General features: G+C 36.9%; 2 protein-coding genes across 2 annotated transcripts in view; both read right to left on the reverse strand.

Annotated features, from left to right (window-relative positions):
* Window positions 1-923, reverse strand: part of nog3 (noggin 3) — a 2,421-nt gene extending 1,498 nt beyond the window's left edge. The window contains exon 1 of the mRNA XM_016572315.1: window positions 221-923. Within this exon, the coding sequence (XP_016427801.1) occupies window positions 221-521 (301 nt within the window). The 5' untranslated portion in view covers window positions 522-923. The remainder of the gene's footprint in view (window positions 1-220) is intronic.
* The window catches only part of ankfn1a (ankyrin repeat and fibronectin type III domain containing 1a), a 90,562-nt gene continuing 66,344 nt past the window's right edge, over window positions 806-25,023 (reverse strand). The window contains exons 15-26 of the mRNA XM_016572188.1: window positions 20,818-20,917; window positions 20,241-20,258; window positions 19,502-19,628; window positions 18,641-18,757; window positions 17,808-18,023; window positions 17,504-17,670; window positions 15,424-15,565; window positions 13,832-14,000; window positions 13,004-13,170; window positions 8,360-8,573; window positions 5,321-5,618; window positions 806-1,013 (exon numbers count right to left, since the gene is read on the reverse strand). Coding sequence (XP_016427674.1) covers window positions 806-1,013; window positions 5,321-5,618; window positions 8,360-8,573; window positions 13,004-13,170; window positions 13,832-14,000; window positions 15,424-15,565; window positions 17,504-17,670; window positions 17,808-18,023; window positions 18,641-18,757; window positions 19,502-19,628; window positions 20,241-20,258; window positions 20,818-20,917 — 1,943 coding nt within the window. The remainder of the gene's footprint in view (window positions 1,014-5,320; window positions 5,619-8,359; window positions 8,574-13,003; window positions 13,171-13,831; window positions 14,001-15,423; window positions 15,566-17,503; window positions 17,671-17,807; window positions 18,024-18,640; window positions 18,758-19,501; window positions 19,629-20,240; window positions 20,259-20,817; window positions 20,918-25,023) is intronic.

The raw sequence follows: 25,023 nt of genomic DNA on the forward strand, positions 1-25,023 counted from the left end.
ACCGAACAAGACCTTTTATTGTAGCAGCTGCCCACCGTCACATAGCGGGGCCAGAATCGGTTCCCCAGGTCCTGCCATGTGTGCACCACTGGACAGAAGGCATAGGACCACAGCCACAGCTGAAGCCTTCTTCTGAGCTTCTTACTGGGCTTGTGTTTTTTCCCATGCTGGATCTCAAACTCCATGGCTTTGATTTCTTTGGGCATGGTGCCGGTGGGACGCTTGAAGAGTTCGGACTCGTTCAGGTCGTCCTGTCCTGCGTATTTGTCCTCCGGTGGACTGATGGACATGAAGTTCTGGTCGAAGTGACTGCCTAGCATGGCTCTGAGTTCGGTCTCGTTCAGATCCCGCTCCTTAGGGTCCAGTATGGGATCCGGGTCCTCCTTGAGTTCCACTATAGGCAGAGTGTCACTGGGAATGGGACGGAGGAGGTAGTAATGTTGGCACATCCCTTCTTCTATCCTGAATCCGAGGGAGAAAATGAGCACGTATGTAGCCAGAAAATACGGCACGTTATCCATCTTTTCGGCTGATTAATCCTCGCGCTTGAGTGTTCGCTTGAGTTTTTGGCGAGCCGTGAGAGCGCAGTCTCCAGCGCGCGCGGTGTCTACCCACGAGCGTTCTCCTTAGAAAGTGTTCGTTCAATTCAAACGGCACTATCCTCGGCGCCACTTCGCGCTTAAATGTGATCGGAGATCTAAGAACGCTGTGTCAGTGTCTACTTTGTGGTCATTCCGCGCGTCTCGTTCCGCTTTTACGCACAGGTTCCCATCAGCAGAAGGGCTCATGACAGCATCAGGCGTTTTCAGCCGGATCCGGTCTCCTTTTTGAGCTCGCGGGCTCCTCGCGTCTGAATCCGGAGTCCTGGTGTCTGAGGATCCGCATGGTTTCTGGTGACGGGCGCCGAACTGAGAATCACCTGGCTCGTCTCATTGATCCTCGCGGGTCGCGATAGAACCCAAAGACCCATTCTCAGTTGTGGGTCTGTTGCCAGAGCTCCACGACACCTCCTTCTATTTAGGGAGGGGTGTCCGAATGTACACAACTTAATAATAAATAAAAAAAAGTTAAAAAAGTTAAAGTTTACAAACATATTTTTAAAGATAATCTTTTAAACCAATATACAATTTTTTTAATATATATTTTATTTATTGAGTTGCAAATATTGACAAGGTTATTGCACCAGACCTGAATCAAATATGCCTTTTCATAAAGTTTTATGCTCAAGTCACATACCAACAAATATTATTAAAATATTAGTAATATTTTAAAACAAACTGCTTCACTCCTTCATTTTCGAAATAAATACTATTAAAAGATTGAAAGGATATCAGCATTTCCAAGAATTTCATCGGTTTATGATCAGTTTCTGCACAGTTACACCGCCTTCACATTTAAGGCTCACCAAAATAAAACAAAAAAACTCAATTCAAAAATCTTTTCATTATCGATGATGTGCATTCAAGTGATTTTTGAAACTGATGCAGACGAAAACGTTTATTAAAAGATGTATTAAATTGTTCATTACATGTAGGCCTGTTACAAAAGTGATGTGAAAGATATGTAATGTATGCTGCAGTTTAAATCATTCTCAGCTGATATCAGCTTACTCTGAAACGCGTTCTGAAATCAAATCAATGGGTGCCACTGTTCACATGAAATGGGTTTTTTGGCTTCTCTTCCAATGACAAGGTTGCATTCAGACATCCCAAGATATTCCTCTGCTCCTCTTTAACGTTTAAATTGACCTTAGAGCAATTTTCTGGATTGCTCCTGTGTCAGCGAGTGTCCGGCGCCAGTAGAATGCGAGTTCTTATTTAAAAGAAAGGAAGTGGGCTGAAATTATGTTTTTGAGATAAGCTTGCCAACCGACTGTAGTGACGAAGGAATCTGTGGCCCTTGAAAATGGCCTATCCTCCGGCTAGAATTACAGAACGCAGGACCGGCACAGTCTCCCGGTGAACAAAGACATTTCTGAGAGCCAAATAAAGAGCTACGCTGTTTTCCAGAGCCCTCCATATGAACATCAAACTGATTAATGCATTTGTGATGAACAGACGCCATACTGTCTTAGTATTAAATGTCACTCATAATAAGTGTCTTAACCTGTGAACCGCGGCTCAGTCGATGTATGCTGTTGTACTCTCGTGGATTCCTTCGTTCTGTCTTGTAATTTGTACGAATGACTGTTTAACTGTGTTACAGTGGTTTCCATGGAAGTGTGTGTTTGGACACATAGCAAAGTGGATGAGAGGCCATATTCAAACAGGCCCCTGTCAATTTTAGCTGCAAATTGAGAACATTGCGTCATTCCAGACATAATCATCAGATCATCTTCTCGATAGCAATATTCACCACGGTTTGAGTTCGTTTCCAACATACACATACATTCTCATTTCTTCCCTGAACTGATGGCCAGATCCACGTGTTTCAAATCATCTGGAGGTATATTTGTCCTTTGATTTCCGTGGAATATCTGGGCAAAGGCCAGTCACGCCTCCATGACCATCAATGTCTGATCCGACTCTGAAGTTCACTTAATCTTAATGATGGATCAGAAGGCCTCCCAGCTCGAGGTCAAAATATTCCCGATTCTCTCGTGACCCAGCTAGATAAAAATGTCATTTGTTTTTGTTTAGTTCCCTGTGAAGACCTTTGATGATCTAACAAGAGAGCAATTTGAACGCTCGATTTGAAAGTTACGGTTTCTAACATGCGGTCAGTTCCGTTTTAAATACAAACATACACACAAACACAGTCTCTGTTTGGCCTGTTCGTTTAAATTGTTAACATTGTAAACCAAGCTTCTTATCAATGTCTTCAAAATATTAAACCCATATAACAAACACTAATAAAATATAAATATATTATAAAAAATATCATTAAAACATTTTTTAAATATTCACATAATATAATTTTGCTATATTATATATTGTCAATTGGCCTGTTTAAATTGTTTACATTGTACACCAAGCTCCATATCAAGTTATAAAAATATGAAACTATAATAATAAAAATATAAGTATATTATAAAATAATTAAAAATAAATATTTATAAAATATAATTTTCTGTATTCTGTTTTACTGCAATTTTCTATATTTTTAAATCTGTAGTCAACCTCTGAAGAATTAACATTTCATAATCATACATTTTGATTGGCCTCTTTGTTTAAATTGTTAACATTGCAAACTAAGTTTAATTTCAATTTATAACTTTCATTACAACTTTCATGAGCTGTAAGCTCTAATCATCAAAATTAAAACAAAAAAACTTTTGAAATGTTTTACTTTACATGTAAGGAATCTAGAATATATGAAAGTTTCACTTTTTGAAACAAGTTACAGAAAAAAATGAATTTTTCACGATATTCTCTTTTATCGAGATGCACCTGTATTTAAAATTACAATTACTTGAATAGGTCTGAAATTAAAGAAACACAAATAACATATCATAAAATATTTACACTGGAATGTTTATTTTTTATGACTTAAATACATCTGTCACAACGTCATATTCAAGATGCATCACAAAAAGCAAACAAGTTACATCAGAAACCTCTACGACAAGGGACCAACCATCAAAAATGCAATACTGAAATATATTATTTGGATCAATAAATGCATAATGCAAAAATATACAGATATGATGCTTTTTAATTGTTTTGGCTTGCATTGTGCACAGTATAAAGGTATCAAGACAAATATACCATATCATTTAACAATAACACCCTAACTGGAATGCCAGTTGCAAAGAGTTCAATGATTTAACTGGAATATAGGTAAAGTGGAATATGTTAAATAATGCCTCATGTCTGTGGGCTTGTGTTGAATGCACACCGGTGTGTCAGAACAGTGCATTTACCCACAGGATCTGGAGCACCAACTGACATCACTGTACATTAACTGGAAGATGAAATCGTTTTTTACAATCCTTCACAGGAGAAACTCCAGTCGCGACATATATTTTTTGGAAATCAAACATTTTATGCAAATACCATTTTTCTTTCTTTTTTTCATAAAAAACACTACAAACATGAATAAATTGTTGAAACATTGCAACAGACACATTCACAATGTTGCTTGCGAAAGCTGCCCTTTTCATTCGGGGAAAAATATTTCACTTATTTACAGGGCGTACATATGGATTATGTGAATAAATATATACTATATTCACAATAAATCTGTTAGGTAATAATCATTGCAACATGAATGTGGTATAGTTTTACAGAATTAATGATGCATTACTAAACAAAGTACCTTTTTGGTTATGTCCTTAGACCATAACTTGCATTTCAAATAACTATGGCTTTATTGACAAAATGAGTGCTGTGATATTCGAAATTATGTAAGAAAAATAATTAACTTCCAAATAATTTAAATGTATGTTTATATAAGTGGCACAAATTTGCGGTACAAGCAAATAAGGTTCCTTCCTCTGCAAAAGGTCAAAAGTGGTCCGATTCAAAAGAATCCAGCTGTCAAACTCTTATTACAGTAAAAGTTGTGGGAGGCAAATATACTGTATATATTAAAAGTGCAGTTTTTATCATTCCTTCAACCTGTAAAACATAAGTGGTTTTCATTTCCTTTCATAACAGTGGGTTACCCAGCATAAATAGGAACAGAAACAAATGACAACGAATCTTCAAATGTGAACAATCACACGCCACAAACCACCATCATATGGTAAACATCGCACAACTCAAGGTATTTTTCAATGAAACACATTCTGTGGAACAAATGTCACGCTCTCTTCCCTTAGAACTACTTACCAGCTTTTTAATTTAAGAAGGGCTCATGTTTGGTAACAGAGTCTGTAGTGATGGGATCATTTTTTTATTTAATCCAGTGTTTCTGAACACTGAAATGCAATCTATTAGAAACAGATGTAGTGTAAAGTGGATGATGCCACTTCATACATCAATTGTAAGAGCAAACAATACTAAATGGGCAGTGAAATGAGCAGATACATCGATCTTTCATAGCAAGTAAACACAAACTGAATTTTAACCGACCCTCAAATCACCTAAATCCACTCTTCACCTAAAAACACCACAACAGAGCCCAACAGCATGTTTCCGGATGTAAAAATCCCATTCATTTTCTCCACAGAGAACTTCAAAACAGACTAACCAAAGGTTATATCAATTAATTTAGATATGGTCATATATATTTTTTAAAAAGCAATGTTACATGTTTGTAGATATAGATAGATAGATAGATTTATAACATTGTTTTTAAAATTTACTTAAATATTTTTTATATATTGTATTTTGTATAAATGTTATATATATATATATATATATATATACAAACATACATACATTTGTCTGTGGTCTTCACAGAGTATGTAGACAGCGATAGGTCCTCCATGTCCTTGGTGCACGATTCGGTTTCCAGGATGGACTTGGAGCAAGCACTGTATTTGAGATCATGCAGCTGAAGAACATCAGGAGCGCTACCGCTGAGGACGTGCACAGCCTGATGGGAGAGATCCTGGGCTGAGGAGTAAACTAAGTCCAGGTCACGAGGGCTCAGAGCGTCACTGGAGTCGTAGTCACTGTCTGTGGGGAGAAAGACCTCCGAACAGCCCTCTTCATCTGAACCTGGTTGGGACTCTGCAAGAGATGGGGATTGAAATAATAGGTCCATTGGAATTAATAAGCATAATATTGCTTATCCATTTTAATAATAAAATAAACATTTTAAAAGGACAGTTCTGCCTCTAAAATCTGATTGGATGAACAATGTGCAAAATTACGTGTGGAAAAGCCGATGTACAGCACTGTTCAAAAGTTTGGGGTCGGTTAGAAAGTCTCGTGCTCCTCAATACTGCATTTATTTGATTAAAAATACAGTCAAAATAGTAATATTGTGAAATATTATTTCACTATTATTATTATTATTAACTATTATTATAGTTTTCTATTTCAATATATTTTAAAATGTAATTTATTCCTCTGATGGCAAAGCTACATTTTCAGTGTCACAAACATTTCTTATTATTATTAGTGATGAAAATAGTTTAGCTAGCTAATATTTAATATTTAATAGCTAATATTTTTTGTAGAAACAGTGATACATTTTTCCCAAAAGTGCAGAACTTATTTGAAATAGCTTTGCTGCCACTTCACATCAGTTTAATGCATCCTTGTTAAATAAAAGTATACATTTCTTAAAAAAATCAAATCAAATAAATAAATTGAAACTTACTGACCCAATCTTTTGAATGGTAGTGTATATTTATAATATAGATAAATGTACTGTGACATTGCACATACTAAGCATTATATACTGTAATAATATTTGTTAAATTTATTAAAAAGTTAATATAAAGTTATATCTATGTTTTATAGTGAAGAATTATGCATAGGTTCTTTCTGAAGGATTAACAAAAACAGTTTTCATTTATTCAGTATTTTAATGTGGCAGGTCGTTGAATACACATCCTCACACATAATGGAATAATTATAAATCTTGAGAAATGTGGAATATAAAAGAGAGAAAATAAAAGTAAAACCACCCAGCAGACAGGCAATATGCAATTTATTGCACACACTGAACCACATAAGTAATAATATTTAAGTGGACTTAATAACATGTTTTTAATTCATGTTTTTAATTTACTTAATACTAGGGCTTTCAGTCGATTTAAATTTTGAATCTAATTAATTACATGATGTTTCGATTAATTAATCTAATTAATCTCAATTAATCGCAAAATAAATTTGACTGAAAATACCCACAAAAGATTATTTAAAGCAATTTTTGTGTAAAACGAGAAAGTATCAAGTAGACATTACAAATTGTAGTTTTTTTTCAACATAAAATTTATTACACATAAACATTTAGGCTACAACGGCCTAACATAAACTATGGAACATAAAAGAAGATAATTTGAGAAACATCTCAGTATTTTTGTTCATACAATGAAAGTCACTGGTAACCAAAACAGCTTTGTTACCAACAGTCTTCAAAATACCTTCTTTTATGTTCCACAAAAGAAAGAAAGTCATTCAGGTTTGAGTAAATGATGACAGAATTTAATATTTTGTTTGGTTAACTATCCCTTTAATGTTATTATTATTTTAAATGAAATAATACTCTAAATAAGAAAATAAATCTGCCAGCAGGTGGCGGTAAATGTCTTCATTCGATTCGTTCAAACGGCTGATTCATTCAGGAATTCAGTAAACGACTCTCTTTATGAATGGGCCTTTGAATCATTGATTCACACGATTCTTACAAAACGCGGATTCATTCAGAAACTAAACACCGCTGTGTTACTCGGAGACGCAACAGTTCTGCTGTGGCTTTAAAGGTAATATATTCTCTGCAAAATTGAACAAAAACACATAATATTCTGTTTAAAATATAACACAATATCAACTTCTTATTTACTGAACTGTTGTATAAAATCACATTTAAACAAATTTTTCATTTTTTTGCCCCAATATCTTTAATTTCAGAGCATAACTGCATTTATGGAGTTGTTGCCCTGCATCATGTTTGTCAACAGTCAGCTGTATGAAATGTAAGATGACGTACAAGTCTGGGGGCGGGGCCAGTGCATTAACTGCGTTAAAATATTTTAATCGCTTTATTTTTTCATAACTAATTAATTAAGTCAACGCGTTAAACTGACAGCCCTACTTAATACATTCAAAACAAATGTAAAGGCGTATTTTATCAGAACTGCATGGTTTTTATTTTTTTAAGAATGCATTGAAACACTGGCCAGTCTGGGTAATATTAAATCATCAATATTTGGCATTAAATTTGTCACCACTTTGTGTTTTAAAAGGTAAAATGAGCAATTTGCCACTTCAAGATTTGTGCAATGCCTTAGTCAAATGCAAATCTATCAAATCAAGACACAGCGCAATTGGGTCTTACTAGAACAGACACAGCAATGATGACCGATGTCTGTGAATGATCATAATTTGCCAATCCTTAGTGAAACAGACCACACCCTGCCAGAACATTACTTAAGTGAGCTTAATCTGTAATTTCATCTGTTTCTTGAAAACTGGTGTCTTTTGTTATATTTTTGTTGCCATAATTTTAGAAACTCTTCTTCCTTTTATGCCAACTAACATCCTGTAATGCTCTGCAAAACACATGGCATCTCAAAGCTTTAATACAGAATGGTTTATCATAACAATAAGTGTGTTGAATTATAATTAAGTCGATACACTGATTTATTTCCTGCAGAAACTTTCTTTTGTGCTGTCAACAAATGCCACATTCTCACTACTGCAAATATAATACATATTTGAATGCAACACAGACACGCAGTCAAGCACGACACATATTTTTATGGCTGGATGAAAGGCAGCTATTGAAAAACAGCATTTACCGATTGTGGGCTTTCGTCTCCTCATTTCTGGAGAGGGCGAGGGAGTGGGCACGTAGTCTGTGTTAGAGGACATGGAGTCATTCTTCTGGACAGGAGGCTCCACGCTGACATCTACTAGCCAGGTGATAGGCACCCAACCGAGAGGCTGTTTATAGCGGGCGTGCTGCAGGGCATTGGTGATCCAGCGGACGTCTCGCCACATCTCGTCCAATTGCTTCAAACACACAAAGGAAAAAAACAAAGCGAGGTTGAGTGCGCTGTTATTTCATTGGAAATGCTGAAAATAAGGTTAGCTTGAAAACTAAAGGGTGCTATTTAAATGTTGATTCGATATAAATGCAAATCGCAGCTTTCAGTGTGAGAAATGTGGTATTTCCCCCACACAAACCTCGCAAGCGTTTTCCCCACAAACATCACAAAGCTTTTCAAACCAGTAAAGTGCATCACACAAAAGCTTCAAAAGGAGGCCACAGCAAACTTGCTGTGAAGTCTGAAGGGGCATGACCGTGACTAATATCATAATTTATTTTGTGTCATCTTCCTCTGTTCACCAATCACAGCACGTCAGAGCTGAATTGTACATATTGCTCCTGTTTAGTGTGCAGAAGCGAAATGAGAGGTAAAATGTGTTTTCAATCAGAGCTGTTAACCTCCATGCAGTGAATCTTCACAACTACCACTTTCATATTTTCCATCCTTGGGACATACTATAGCAATTGTATTTACAAGGAGCTTAGTTCAAATTGGAAGGAAAAAGGCTGTACAAAAATGAAGCAGGGTAGATGAAAAAAAAAAAAAAACGCTCTGCAATCTGAGCTCTTTCTAGCAAATGCCATGTGAGATCCAGCTTATGGGAATGAGCCTTGACACCACAGGATGACTCCTTTGGAAAATATGCCGGGCTTCTAACGACAAAGAGGGGACTCCAGTATGACAAGGGCAATAATATGAGTTTCTTTAAGTTGCGAAATAGACTACTTCAACTAATAAATGTTTGGCTGATGCTGCTGGCTGGGAAATATTACAACAAATTAGGGGAAAATAAGAATAAATAGGCAGGGTGGCTTATATCATACCCAGTGCTCCAATATAGCAGCAGGGAAAAATCATGTTAAATGGAAATAATAAAAATTTAACTGACCATATAATTGAGCATTTTTAGGATAGCAAAATGAATATGCCTGACCATTATTAAAGGGATGAGAAAATGTTTTCCCTTTCATGTGCGTCAAAGGCTGTGCAGTCAAACTCGACAGTATTTTGACGCAAAATATTTGGCGAAATGTTTTTTTTTTTAAATACTAGAGAGATCCAACATGGACAGGCTGCTTGTCAGCCATTCCAATAGGGCCGTGGACTGCATGGATGGGGATAATAAAATGCAACTGACTATATAATCATGCATATTTAGGAGAGCAAAATTAATAGGCCTGACCATTAACAGAGATGAGAAAAGGCTTCTCGTTTTTATATGCATCAAAGGCTGTGAAATCAAACTTAACAGTATTTTGATGCATAATATTTGGAAAAAATGTTAAAATATTAGACCAATGCAACACAGAGAGAGACAGGCTGCTTTATCCTGAAGCTATAAAAAACAACAACAAAGTAGAAGAAAACATGACTCGTATTACATTAAATAAAGGTTCAGTTCCAAGGAGAATAATTATTGGTTTGTGTCAAGTATAATTTGTTTTGTGTAGTGAGTTATCGGCTGTCAACGAAAACATTAAAATTCAAGAGATATTTCGAAACTAACAGTGAATGTTCCTTCTCAGCCTGTCATGTTAACAATTTTAGTGTTAGATTTAAGGACATTTTTGTTCATACACAACTTTGGTATCCTCTTGATTCACCACTTTATGCCCATAGTAAAATCTGGGCCCTGAACTAACTCTAAAGCAGTTGAGTAATATCAGATTAACTAGTAGCTTATTTCACACATTATATAGCAGCAAACTTGTAAATCTGCCAACTTAAAGCCAAAAAGTTGCATTTGAGTGTCATGGAAGCTCCGTCTCAATGACACATCTCGCCACATGCATCTAAAACACGCATTTTTTGCGGTCTGCCGTTAGCTCTTTGAGAGGACCTCACAGCGATATAAACCTGCCCACTCGCACGAGAGCAGAGCGCAAAGCACTTTCCACCACCGTGCCACTCTGACAGACGTGGCTCTTTCTGGTTCGCCGCCTCCTGGAACATTAAGGTTTTCACGCTAATTGATGCCACATTGCTCAGCCCCACACACACATTCATGCAGTCACACTCATTGATCGGTATTATTTTTTCCCCTCGTCGCTCTTAGGCGCTGTGTAATCTGTGGTCAGTGTGCTGCTTTTTTCCAGCGCCTCTTGGACCTGACATCACACAAACACTCTTGTGGTTTTGTGGTCAATCTCAATTAATCGTCCAGACCGGGGTGGCGTAGAGGGATTATTTCAGACTGGCACACTTAACACACGCCTGTCTTTCAAGTCGAATTGTGAGAGAGTCTGCTGAGCTGTTATTGAAATTTCGACACAAGGAAAACAACTTGTTTTACAGTTTATAAGTCTAGTAGTTATGCTTTATGACATCAATAAACTATCCTAATTGGATTATTAGTTTAAATTGTTTTTGTAGTTTGATGTTTCCAACACTCCCAAGCGGCTGGGAATAAACATGTGATCCTCAGGATTGAAACATGAATGACGTATTGCTAAAAGTTGTAATTGAAACAACACGAATGTGGCCAATAAAAGGGAATGAAGCAGTAAAGCATAATTTCAGATAGTGTACAAACAATTTTAAAATACAAAATAGCAATAAAACACCACCATTGCATTATCCTAAACACCTGTTTGTTGCGCATACTGCATGTTTTGACCTATGAAGTCATTGCATTGACATAAGACTGAAATGACCACATGCAATACCATTCAAAAGTTGGGGATCAGTAAATTCCTGAAAAAAACGTTATCAGTTTCCACAAAAAAAATATTAAGCAGCACAATTGTTTTCAAATGTGATAATAATAAGACATTTTATTTGAGCACCAAATCAGCATATTAGAATAATTTCTGAATAATTTCTAATCATGTGACACTTAAGACTGGATTAATGGCTGCTGAAAATTTAGCTTTGCCATCACAGGAATAAATTACATTTTAAAATATATTCAAATGGAAACTAGATATTTTAAATTGTAAAAATATTACAATTTTATTGCATTTTTTTTGACCAAATAAATGCTGCCTTAGTGAACATAAGAGACTTATTTCAAAAACATTAATAACAGTAGTTTACTTCTCATTTATTCAAGGTTATTAGTCAATAGTCAGTGACTGCTGAAAATGCGAAAGCATATTATTTAGTGTAAATTCCCTGTTGTAGATCAAAAACACCACCGAAAACACTGTTAAGCTTGGCTAAGGACGAAGATGCAAAATGCCTGCAGTGCAACAAATTACTTAAATTGGGAGGAAATGGATTTGTTGTGATGGATGTGCAAAGTGGGCTCACATTGAGTGCACCAATCACAATGGAGATTCATTTGCAAATGATTCCTGAACTAACAATAGTTCCAAGACGTACAACAAGTTGTACTAAACACAAAATAACACAGATCTTATAAAACATCTATTTAAGAGTGAGATTTAAGTGAAGAAATGAGAAGAAAATGCTACATGTTCAAATCAGGTATTTAGCTTGAACAATCACCCAAAAAGATATTGCTACAGAAAGAGTTTGCATATGGTGACAAATAATTTTTTTGTATTATATTTATGAGTCCAAGCCTTTATTAAGTACTTGTTTTTTTTGTAAAAAGAAACCATAAAAGCTAAAAAATGGCATTGCTCCATCAATACATTCCATATAGAGCTGAAATAAATTATGTAAAAATATAATTTTTAAAGGGGTGGTTGATTGCGATTTCACTTTTTTAACGTTAGTTAGTGTGTAATGTTGCTGTTTGAGCATAAACAATATCTGCAAAGTTACGAAGCTGAAAGTTCAATGCAAACTGAGATATCAGTCTTTTAAAATTCTGGCAGTTTAATGCCTACAAAAATGGCTGGTAGGGACTACAACAAGATACTTCCCGGGTTCATGACGTAACATAACAAATACTGTTCCTCACGTTCCCCTGCTCTGCACACGCTCTGCATCTATCTCTCTCTCTCTCTCTCTCTCTCTCATTCAGCTCAGCTCCAACAATGAACTGTTTCAATTATACACTTATTTTCACATAGCTATGAGAAACGCTATACATGGACGCCAAGACGACAGATTCTGAGGGAGGGACTTCATAAAAGCAGGAAATTATCAGCGCGTTTCTCAGAGAAGGGATAGAGCGGTGTGGAATAAAGGTAAATTATATGAAAAATAATGCGTTTTTTAAAAAACTAAGCATTAACACGTTAGACTGCATCCCATAAACACAATCAAACATAGAAAAAAAAACAGTGAACCAGTGAGTCCAGGCCTTTATACAGTACTCAACAGTAAAAAAATGTTTTGCACCATCAATATTCAATAAAATACTGTACTACATTATGTAAAATTTAATTTATAAAGAGAAATCTTTTTTGTTTATCGTATAATTTGGAGCAAGGGAGAGGAAAAAAAATTACAAATCACATTACCCTTCACAGAACATACCTGAATGTAGTCCAATATGTGCTGATGTCTCTGTTTGGCTGTGGACACCTCTGAGTCAGTGATGGCCTCTCTAAAAGCCTGCTGGGTAATTAGAGCGTCCAGGTCCAGCACTGAGGACAGCCGGCAGTAAAGACTGATAAATTTCTCCTTATATGAGCAGAAGTGAACTGCACATGGGAGACAAAAAATATATAATACCACACTTAGTAATGGACACTGTCATATAAGGGCAACACTAGACAGATATTATTGCATTTTTCAAATTGACTTCACTGGGTGGTGTGCGCGTGAACTTGAGACCCAAGGAAGGTTATCATTAATGTCCGAAAAAACACTGACAAATCTTTTTAAAAGACGTTTTTGTAATGGAAATCTGTGGGTGGTTTACAAGTGTATGGTGTTTGGGTTGAAAACACCTCACAGTATAACGTTTAAAAAGTTGTTTGAAACTCTCCCCACAACAGCAGCTGAATAAGCTACTAAGTGTTCTAACTGGCACCACTGCTAAGCATACAAGCACGCTGAAAACAAACCCTGCTATTTGAAAGAAAATTATCTGCCGTTCTTTAAAACACATTTTATTGAATTATAATATTGATGACTTGTTTAACCTTTCCTTATTTTACACAGTCTGGGCTCAGCAAGGGGGGTGGGTGGCTAGCCGTGGTGCGCACAGCCACCCCGCTGGTGTCTGCATGTGTGTGTGTCTGCTTGATTTACTAGAGGTCCTAAGGGAGTGTGACTGGGGGCAGAGGGGGGAGGAATCTGTGGATTTTTATAAGGCCAACTGAGCTAATATTGTAGGGGTTGAAACAGAAGCCAGTGTACCGAGCTCAAACATTTGAAGAGGGAGGTTGAGGAACCCCGAGTGTGGTGTGTAGGGGTTGGTCTGTCCCGGGGCAGAGCAAACGTCGTCTGAGGCAGGCAGCAGCAGAAGAAAGGACACATTGTGACCCAGCTCCAACACCTCGTGTGTGTAGAGACGGAAGTGCTTGGCCTGTGCACGACACACAGAGACACACACACACTTTAACCCACAGGGGTCGAAGGGTAACAATGTTATGCCGTAACTAAGTAGCGAGCAAAAATTCCTAAAACTCAGTAGTACAGACAAAAAGTTACTCTTACAAAACTATGGTAACCACAATTGATCTGTAGTATCTATAGTATAGTATAGCACAATCTATTTATAGTCTATCTATCTATCTATCCGTCTGTCCTTCCATCCATCCGTTTATCTATCATCCATTCATTTGTCCCCTCCATCTAACCATCCATTCATTCATCCCCTCTATCTATCCATCTGTCTTTGTCTAACATCTGCTTATCCATCCATTATCCATCCAGTTTATTCATCTATCCATCCATCCATCCTTCCATTTATCAATCCATCCATCCTCTCTATCCATACGTCTTTGTCTATCCATCTGCCTATCCATCCATCCATTTGTTTATCTATCCATCTATTAATCTGTCCACTCTATCTAACCATCCATTCATCCATCCATCCCCTCTAACAATCTAAAAGTGTTTGCCTATCATCTGCCTATCCATCCGTCCATCCATCCCCTCTATCCATATTTCTTTGTCTATCCATCTGCCTACCCATCCATCCATCCATTCGTTTATCTATCCATCCATTAATCTGTCCCCTCTGTCTAACCATCCATTCATCCATCCATCCCCTCTAACAATCTAAAAGTGTTTGCCTATCATCTGCCTATCTATCCATCTATCCATCCATCCATCCATCCGTCCATCCCCTCTATCCATATTTCTTTGTCTATCCATCTGGCTACCCATCCATCTATCCATTCGTTTATCTATCCATCCATTAATCTGTCCCCTCTATCTAACCATCCATTCATCCATCCATCCCCTCTAACAATCTAAAAGTGTTTGCCTATCATCTGCCTATCCATCCATCTATCCATCCATCCATCCGTCCATCCCCTCTATCCATATTTCTTTGTCTATCCATCTGCCTACCCATCCATCCATTCATCCATTCGTTTATCTATCCATCCATTAATCTGTCCCCTCTGTCTAACCATCCATTCATCCATCCATCCCCTCTAACAATCTACAAGTGTTTGCCTATCATCTGCCTATCCATCCATCCGTCCGTCCGTCCATCCCCTCTATCCATATTTCTTTGTCTATCCGTCTGCCTATCCATCCATCCGTCCGTCCGTCCGTCCGTCTCAAAGTATTCCCACTTTTCACACTACTAGTTTTATATAAGCTTTAAACTTAAATCGCTCTTTTCAAACAACTTAAGTACGCAAACTGAATAACACCTAAATAACTTGAGCTATTTTAACCATTTTAAAAATAACAAATATTGATAAACTTTAATTTCTGATGATTGTGGTGCTTTTCACCAAGTTACCACAGACTTGTCCTGTAGACTACAGTACCTGGTGGAGAGGTAGATTGATCTGGTGCAGCAGACCCTTAATGGCCGTCTGGAGCTCAGAGAAGAGGAGGCAGTCTGTAGCCTGATCTGCTGTTTCCACCTCCACAGGGCCAGACAGTGACTGCAGCCATTCCCACTCATCCCTGGGTGGGAAGAGACAGCGTTTAGTCAACATACACACAGCTCTATATTACTCTTTCCAGAAGAGCCCTCGACAGAGTGGTTTCCAAAGGCTAGTGGGATGGCATGTCAGGTCTGATTTTGAGAGTAAGGTTTGGTGTGATGCTTGTGACCAACCACTCAACACATTTTTCTTTTAATATGAACATGCTACACTAAGAAAAGTACTAGTTTAATGTCCAAAAATGCTAAAACGGACACCTAGGAAAATGACAACCCTTGAGTATTTGTAAATTATTGCAGAGAAAACTTTAAAATAACTGAATTAGGTTTTACATTATTATCTGTGTGAAAATATCCATAAATCATGTTGGCACTGGTTTACAGTGAGGTAAAATGATTTAAAATTCATTTAACTTTCTATAAATTTCATAAAAACTGAGAGGATGAAAAGCATCAGCTCACAGTACGCGGTTAAGATGACGGAGCAAAATATAGTAATTTGGTCTTAGTCTCAAGGACACCCTCAAGGCTAGCGTCTAGGGGGCAAATTATAGAGAAAAAGGAGAATTTCTTTGCTCCAGAGGTTTTCCTCGAGCCGTGAGTGGGCATCATCCTGTGTGAACCTCCCACAGTCCGGCCCCGTAGTAAATTTAGTTTTACTACCACACAGAGCTGCAGGATAATACTCTCCCTGTCTCTAGCTACCTACCAAGGTCAACACCATGACCCGAGATGAAAATAAATAAATAGCTCCTTTACCGAACAAAAACAAATAGCAGTTTTGTTTTGACTGTAAAAAATGGTGGTGTCAAGAAACTATGTAAGCCTGTGGTGAGGGGGAGCCCGACACGGAGTTCAGGCATATTTCAATCTTCTCAGGTACACTCGCTCTGGAGAGCTCGTATTCGCTTCACCTGTAAGAAATATTAACTTGCTTCTGTACTATAAAAGGTTTAAAACTGAACGTCCATATCAATAACGTTCATTAGATTGCATGAAAGTTTTCCTGATGAGTCAAGATGTACATATACTGTACATTTACTGGTACTTTGTTAAAAGCGAAAAATTAATAAAAAATTAGAAATTATTCTATGCTTTAATTACAGGCTTTGAATACATGCTTTAATTGTCTTTGTCCAATGCTTTTAAACCTAGGGTCTTTTTTCTTCAATACATTTTGACATGAAAAAAAGACAGAGAAAAAAGGGCTTCTGAGAACTGCTTTGGGAACTGCGAAATGCAGGATGATTTGAGGAAAAAAGTATGCTAAAAACACATTCACACTCATTTACTAGTTTAAGTAGTTTCATATATTCAGAATATTCTATTTTCCCCAAAGCAGGCCCAAAAAATTATCTCATTTGTTGTGTCACATATTATCTAGAGTCTTACTTTTTATTTGCACAAATTTGCATTTTTCATTTAAAAATCCCAGGTCAGTTTCCTGCAAGTTTGTGGGAGTAGCTATGGAAGCTTATTTCCGCCATGGGGTTAAAAAAAAAATCAAAAGATAATTGGTCTTTTTAATCTCACAATTTAGACTTTTTTCTTGCAATTCTGAAATATAAAGAATTGTGAGATACAAACTCAGAACTCTGACTTCTTCTCTTGCAATTCTGTTTATATTTCAGTTTATATTTTGCAATTCTGCCTTTTTTTCTACGAATTCTGAGTTTACATCTCGCAATTCTGTTTTTTTGTTTCTACCACAAAATAAAAAATACAATAGGAAATTGACTTTAATATCACAATTAAGATTTTTTTCTCGCAATTATGAATTAACATTTTGTGATTCTGAGTTTATATCTTGATATTCTGACTTCTTTTCTCAGAATTCCAAAAAATAATTCTAAATTGTGAGACAAATTCAGAAAAGAAAAAAAAAACAGAATTGTGAGATAAAAAGTGGCAACTACATTTTTATTTTTGAAACAGTCACATTGAAGAACACTGCTAACCTTGACACATTCCAGTTGTCTCGTATCTTGGTGTGGCAGAGCATGTTGGGCATACGTTGAGGAACCAGAACTTTGATCTGGTCCACAGAGCTGCTGAGCTTCAGGTAACCCAGATAAAGCCCTGAGGACAGCCGGTGCTGACTTCGTCTCTGATAGGCCAGAATGTCCTACAATCAAAAGGACAGTTTAAATTTCATTCTTTTTCTGAATAAGAAACAAATGGTGGATTATTTGGGGTATCATTCATTTCTGTAGACTAAAGGTGCAAGAGTTGATGTTTGAGTCAGGACAGAGCTGTAGTTACCTGTATGGTTATGAGAAGGATGTCCAGGGCATAAGGTTCCTCAGGAGTGGACAGAGACTTCCTCTGACTCTGCAGTTTGGATACCTGCATCCATTTCCCGTTGAAAAAGGAATAAAGGCTATCCATCTCCCTCACTGTCACAAGCAGCACATTCCCATGACGATCCTTAATGGGCTCATAGTGGACTCGGCCCAAATTGTGACTGCCCAGAAGATTCTATTTGGAGAAAATCAGAAGTAGAAAAGAATATAACCCTCTGATGCTGTGCATGGTGTCCACCACAAAACAATTGTTAATTTTTTATACTTTATTTCCAGTGTGACATTGAAACCACCATGGAACGATAATAATATATGACTGTCCTCTTTAATGTATCATTATGGTTTTTATTTATGACAACAGAAATACAAAGCACAAAGTATTTCTGGAACGCTGGACTGGACCGATGTGTAATTATCTCAAAATTTAAAGAATTATTATTATTTTTTTTTAATTAAAAGTCATATTTTATAATTACTTAATAATAAAATATATAAACTACTTAAATAAGAGTTATATTGTATTTGTATCGCACTGAAGTAAAAATAAATATTTAAAATATTTTAATTCAGTTTCCAGAAAAAAATGCATTTTTGTACTAAAAAGCAGTTAAGTAGTGTATGTTGGCCAAAATAATTGTTATGCAATATGAAATATGCTCAAACACAAACACAGGCACACACTCCGCTCAGAATCCCACATAAGAGATTATCCCACTCAATTTCAATTTGTACTGAGATCAAGTCCCATTATAGTGATAAATTGTTAGCAAGGCTCATCACAGGCTGGCAAACCTGCAGTTGGCCCGCGGCCGCCAGCATCTTCTGTCTGGACTGCAGAGTGGAAGAGGAAGAGGTGGAGACTGCCAGGCTCTGTCTCAGCCACCGGACGTCTTCCCACATACAGGACAGCTGCAAAATAAACACACACGCACACTTGTGAAGTTGGAGGAAGCTATTTACCTAATTCCTCAACATCATTCAAAGTCTGTGCATGAATGCCAGAGTGCTTTATCTTCAGTGAGGCGACATCCCTGCTATAAGGTGCTTTCGATGGAAAAGTGCATCATTCTTTGAGACGAAACCATCTGTGCCTGACTGTTTAGCCTTCAAACTATTTTAAACTTGGAGACAAGGTTTATCAAGCCAACATCAAAATTTGCCTTGACGAACTTTCATTTTTTAGTTGCATATTAGGAGACAAGTTGTAAAATAAACATTTGGATTCGGACATGAGCGCTTAAAATGCTGCAAGGCTCGTTCTGCGAGTATAACTTTACCTCCAATCTCACCATAAAATCTAGAAGTATTTGGCCATCAAACAAAGAGCTATATTCTGCTAAGACTCTCTCTGCTTCTTGCATCACACCACTTTAGCCTTGTAATGATGGGCTAATTACAAACGAGCGGCCTAACGTCAAAAGTGTGGTGACTGTTCACTTTGACAGAATATATTTAGGACGCTAAGCTGACCGCAGGCTGCATTTAGAAGAAACCAACAAAAATATTGACACTTGTCAAAGAGATGTGTAACGAAAACATCGAAAATGTATGTTTCAGTTCAGCGTTAACAAAACGCATGTTACTTTAGTGCAGTATCTCCGTGCTGACCTCTCCGCTGCTTAATGTCGCGGTTGACTGTATGTTTTTACATACCTTGGTGAACCACAGAAAGTCCTGCATGAGGGAGCTGCTGTATGAGTCGTCCACCTCCACTATGGGGATCTGATCCTCATTAGTCACTAGCAATGAGCAGTACAACAAAGTAGTATTATAGTACATTGTAATAATTATACCAGTTTTATTTTCTATTCATTAGAAAAGTTTATAAAAAAGTTTGCCGTTTTTACAACTCTTGCCATTAAATGTTGTTTAAAACCCTAGACAGCAATTTTGACATTTTCTAGCAATAAATATTACATAAACATCAAAATTGTTTTCGGTCATTTAAATTAGATTTTTTTTACTGATAATTTAATATCACAATTAATTATAAATAAATTATAATTATAAAAAAAGGCATTATAACGGCAAAATATACTGTTATTTAGGGCCAGATTTACTAAACAGGGCAAATTAGCGTTAGAGCGCAACTCCATAAAAGCACAGATGGGAGTGGAAAATTCTGCGGGTGATTTACTGACAAGGCGCACATTAAATAACACAGATGCAACATCTCATTTCCATAATGAGCAGCGCAATCTACCAAGAGCAGCACAAATTACGCCTGCTTTACGACATGCTTTTTTTGGCGTTAAATAATGGCGCAAATACCAATAATTGCATGAACGCAAACGTTAGTAAATCACGTTGCGCGATTCATTTTAATACTCTCCTCCCGTAAATTTTGCGTCTGAAAGGGAAACTCCTACAAATGCATATTCAATAAGGTCATGATGCTATATAAACTCCCCTGAAAAAAAAAACAGCCAAGAGAACCTATTCAGAACAAGGTGAATTCAGCTATAATGTCAATTCTATAATGCTTGGCACTTTCCAAGAATAGAGTACAAAATAGGCTCTGAGATTCCTAAAAAGGGCTCTTTGTTTTCAGCAAATATTTAGTGATATGGAGCACTAATTCATCACTGCGCGTCTTTAGTAAATCCTGACAGTACTATATGTTAACGCCAAAAGACGGTTTGCGATGGCCCAAGCTGTTAGTAAATCTGGCCCTTAATCATTAATTCAAAACATTCTTTAAAAATAATGACATTGTTGTTTGATTTTGATTGCTGTATTCAGTTGAAAAGGTCAAAAAGACCTGAGGTGGAAAAGGCCAAATTACCATTTTACGGCTGAGGATAGAAACATTTCATGTGGTCAAAACTACTTTTATGCACATGTCTAAAAGTACAACAATACAATAATAACCATTTATTCTTCTAATGCCGTAATAAAACTAATGTGACACCAATATGTAATCTATCTGTCGGAAGTGCCACCTATTTTTTGTAATATGCTCATACCACCTTTTGAGACTCTTGACAAATTTAGTAGAGGAATGAAAAAGGTGTTTCAGGCTCCGGGACATTGACTGTTTACGACTTGGATTCTGCAACTTTGATGTGTCTGGAAAAAAAAAGAGGCAAGAAATGGAGTCAAGATGAACAAAGAGGTGAAAACAATAAAATATATAAACTAGTGTGGGAGACTGAAGATAGTGTGAGAGACCTACAATGGAAAAACAGTGTGAAAAATCATACTCTAGTCAGTTCTTGGATTCATTCTGGCTTCCTTAAGACTGACTAGTTGTTTAGAAAACCCAATCATTAACTTGAGTATGAACTATGTAGTTTTAATCATCCTCTGGAGATTAACGTTTCAGGATTACTTGAAAACACTCTTGTCATCAAGACACAAAAATGTCATTGTAAAGAGCAAAACAGAACAAACAACATGCTGAATGAAGAAATAAACATAGGGGAACTTTGAAGACAGACAGGGTGAAAGAGCCTCAGGGGTGTAAGAGAGGGTTCGGGGGAGTCAGGCCACCGACAAAACGGTTATCTGGAACATTTCAGCTGCGTATCTCCCACTTCAAGCGCAGCCATATCAGTCCACATTTCAGCGATGCCAATCTTCAGACGTCCCAGTTTTCATGAAATTAAGCATCACGTAATTGCCCCCCGTGTAAACAGCAGGGCAGACGAAACAATCCATTTGGCTGAGAAGCTGTTTACAATGTGAAAGTGGCCGTCAGAGCGAGCGAGTCACCGTGAGAGCAATCACACTAACCCTAGTCTCCGTGTCTCCACCGGAGGGGCTTGAAAGGGAGGTAGGAAGGCAGATTTTCCGTTTGAAAATCACTATCAAACCCCTCAAGGAATAATGTGTCTTAAAAGTCCCTTAAGACGATTAACCCTTGGCCCCTTTGACTCTACAGTGACGACTGTTAACAGTACGTGATTAAATGCGCACACTGATTGTTTCCTGCTTGGCTAGATATCGACATAACGTAACCTCAAAACCACAACACAGAATCTTACTGGAATCTCAAGACAATTAGGTCCCTACTGAAAAAAAAGTCAAGTTTGATTACATACACTGGAATATCACAACCAGATTTTAAGGTTAGGATGTCAACCGCAATTTTTGTATCCTAACAAGTAGGAGTGAGAACATAATTATCCACTTTGGAAACATATTAAATCCGTTTTAACATTTTTTATGTGAAGTTCAGCGGTAGTTCCCAGTCTGCACAAATAGAGCCATTGCACGTGTTGATAAGCTGAGTGCAGAATTTGTATTTATTTCTCCCTCAGAAGGTTAACTGGCTTTGACAAGCAGATTATAAGACATGAGTGCATTGGCCTCCTGTGCCGCCAAACTGTCACACTAAATAAATAAAGAAATGCTTTTTCATTTGTGAAAGCAAAAGGAAAAAACGGATCGCCTTTGATTAATGACTTGGCAATCCATCTGTCTACCGCACAGTGAGTGCAACCATGAAATGAGGTGAGTGAGCGAGTGCTGGTAGCATTCTTTATTATCTAACTAATTTAGCGGGGGTCAACGGACCCTTTTCAACATACGAGAGCGAGCGAGATCATCCATAACGATCATGGCCAGACTTTCCAGGCCTTCGCTGACAGAAAGCGCTTACATAGCCGCGGTGGAGAGCACGGAGGTGTGCGTGTGAGCGATCGCGTTGTGTGTGTGGGTGTTGCTGTGTCTCCTGCTGGAACACTGGGAGCTGTGTGCGCGACGCACACACACACCCCTCTGCTTGAGAGCAACCTCTCAGCTCCACATATACACATCATAAATTAAGATAACCTCTGCTTAAACGAGCTGCATTTTTTTCAGAGCGGTTTTTATAGTGGTGTCATTGTACCGATGCTGATTAATTTTGCAGATTTATTTTCGAACACCGTCGCTCCAAAAATAACTTGGGTAAATACTTTGCCTCTGCCAACATGTGTGCTTATGGGGACACATAATGCACACATATTGCTAAGTATTTTTTTTTATCTTCTTTTCTAGTAAAAATCTCTATATGTCCTTAAAACTAGATTAATTTCTTAAGAAATGTATTCTTGTTTGCTCATTCTCTTATTTTTTGCATTTCACTCATACCTCAGAATTCTAACTTACATTTAAAACTTGACATTGTACACCGCAAATATAATTGGCTAAAAAATTGTGACGTTCCTACTTCCTACTAATAAGATGCTTTGGATAAAAGTGTCTGTCAAATAAACAATGAATAAATTTAAATGTAGAAGCAAAATTGAATAAGACATAAAGACTTGTTTTCAGAGATGATATATACCGTGTGTGTGTGTGTACTTGTTTATGCTACATTGTGGGGACCAAATGTCCCCACAAGGATAGTAAAACCTGAAATTTTGAAACCTGAAACCCGGCCTGCGGTCCCCACAAGGGAAAAAAAATATAAAAAATAGTAAATGATGTATATCTGAAAGTGTAACAATGCAAACAGGTTTTCTGTAAGGGGTGGGTTAGGGGATAGAAAATATTGTTTGGTCAGTATAAAAGTAATAGATGTCCATGGAAAGTCCCCACAATTCACAGAAACAAACGTGTGTGTGTGTGTGTGCATGCTAAACTCACTGTGCCTTACAGACTTATGTTTTATGCATCTGTTTCCAATTTGTTTGGTATTTTGAATTAAAATGTTTCCTTTGTTTACCATTTGAAAGTCCCCACAAGGATAGTAAAACCTGAAATTTTGAAACCTGAAACCCGGCCTGCGGTCCCCACAAGGGAAAAAAAATATAAAAAATAGTAAATGATGTATATCTGAAAGTGTAACAATGCAAACAGGTTTTCTGTAAGTAGTAGGGTTAGGGTTAGGGGATAGAAAATATCGTTTGGTCAGTATAAAATAAATAGAAGTCTATGGAAAGTCCCCACAATTCACAGGAACAAACGTGTGTGTGTGTGTGTGTGTGTGTGTGTGTGTGTGTGTATATATATATATATATAAATAAATAAAAAATATATATATAGCAGATTTGTCGTTAAAATAAGAAATAAAATAAAAAAATAAATAAAATACAAATATTTGACAGTATGTATGGTAAGAAAAAACTATATTTTATTATTTTATATTCTTCTTTAAGGATTTTTCTTTAAGGATTTTTCATTAGAATATTTTAATTGGAATTTTTACTATTCAATATATATTCTCTGGAAACAAGTCAGAGAATCTTATTATCTAATGCCCACACTGAAAACTCATAAGACCAAAATCCCACTCTGCATATATTTACATATGAAACATAGATGAGCCTAGAAAGGATTAATTATGAAATTTGTGAAACACTGGTTGTTGTATCAAAAAACACCCTCACAAAAAAAAAAATTACAAAAAAATTATTATACATATGTTTGTTTTGAGGATAATGTACCTTAAATAACGGTACATTTATGTGGGTTTTAAAGATATTTATATTATCTTATTATCATACACTATTATCATACACTATTTACATTTTTTGTTAATAAATTTATGTGGTAAGATGTTTTACTGAAAAACAAAACATAAATGAAGAAAATGTTTTTTTTTTTGCAATGCACATACCCACATTCTCTCTAAATGAAAACAGACAAAGACAGATGTGTTATTTTTGCATAGTTTCTACTGTTTTTCGGCTTTCCACATCAATAAAAACTCTCATACAGTGTTTTTCTCGTAGAATCAATTCAATAAATTCATTTGTGACACTGGCAGCCATCGTTCTGACATCATTAGTGTTGACTTCTAAACAGATGAGTGATATCGTTTTTTTGCTCACCTCTCTCCTGCTTGTGGCTGGCTGCATAGTTGGCTAATGAAGCTGCTGTTTGTGAGCAGCGCAGTACTGTCAGCACCAGGAACAGCGTTCTTCTATACCTCGGCAGCCAGCCTCTGGGTTAGAGAGTGGGCTTGAGGCCAAAGCAGACTGTCTATGCTTCACGCTACGTCCAGCCTGCCTCATTTTAAAGGTGTCTGTGCTCGAGCCCTGTGATTTACAGTGCTGCACTATACGGACGACATGTTTGACACATAGATGTTAAAATTTAAAATGGATAAATGTATTAAAACATTATTTATTTACATGTCCTCCTCCCCTTACTCGCGTGAAGAGCGTAGGAGGGCAGGCAGCAGGAATGCTGAGAGAGCGTATTCATACTGCTCTGGATGGCCATACTTGAGTCAAAACACTTTG

This window comes from Sinocyclocheilus rhinocerous, unplaced genomic scaffold (assembly GCF_001515625.1).
Source record: "Sinocyclocheilus rhinocerous isolate Xijiao unplaced genomic scaffold, SAMN03320098_v1.1 scaffold140, whole genome shotgun sequence".
Classification (NCBI taxonomy): Eukaryota; Metazoa; Chordata; class Actinopteri; order Cypriniformes; family Cyprinidae; genus Sinocyclocheilus; species Sinocyclocheilus rhinocerous.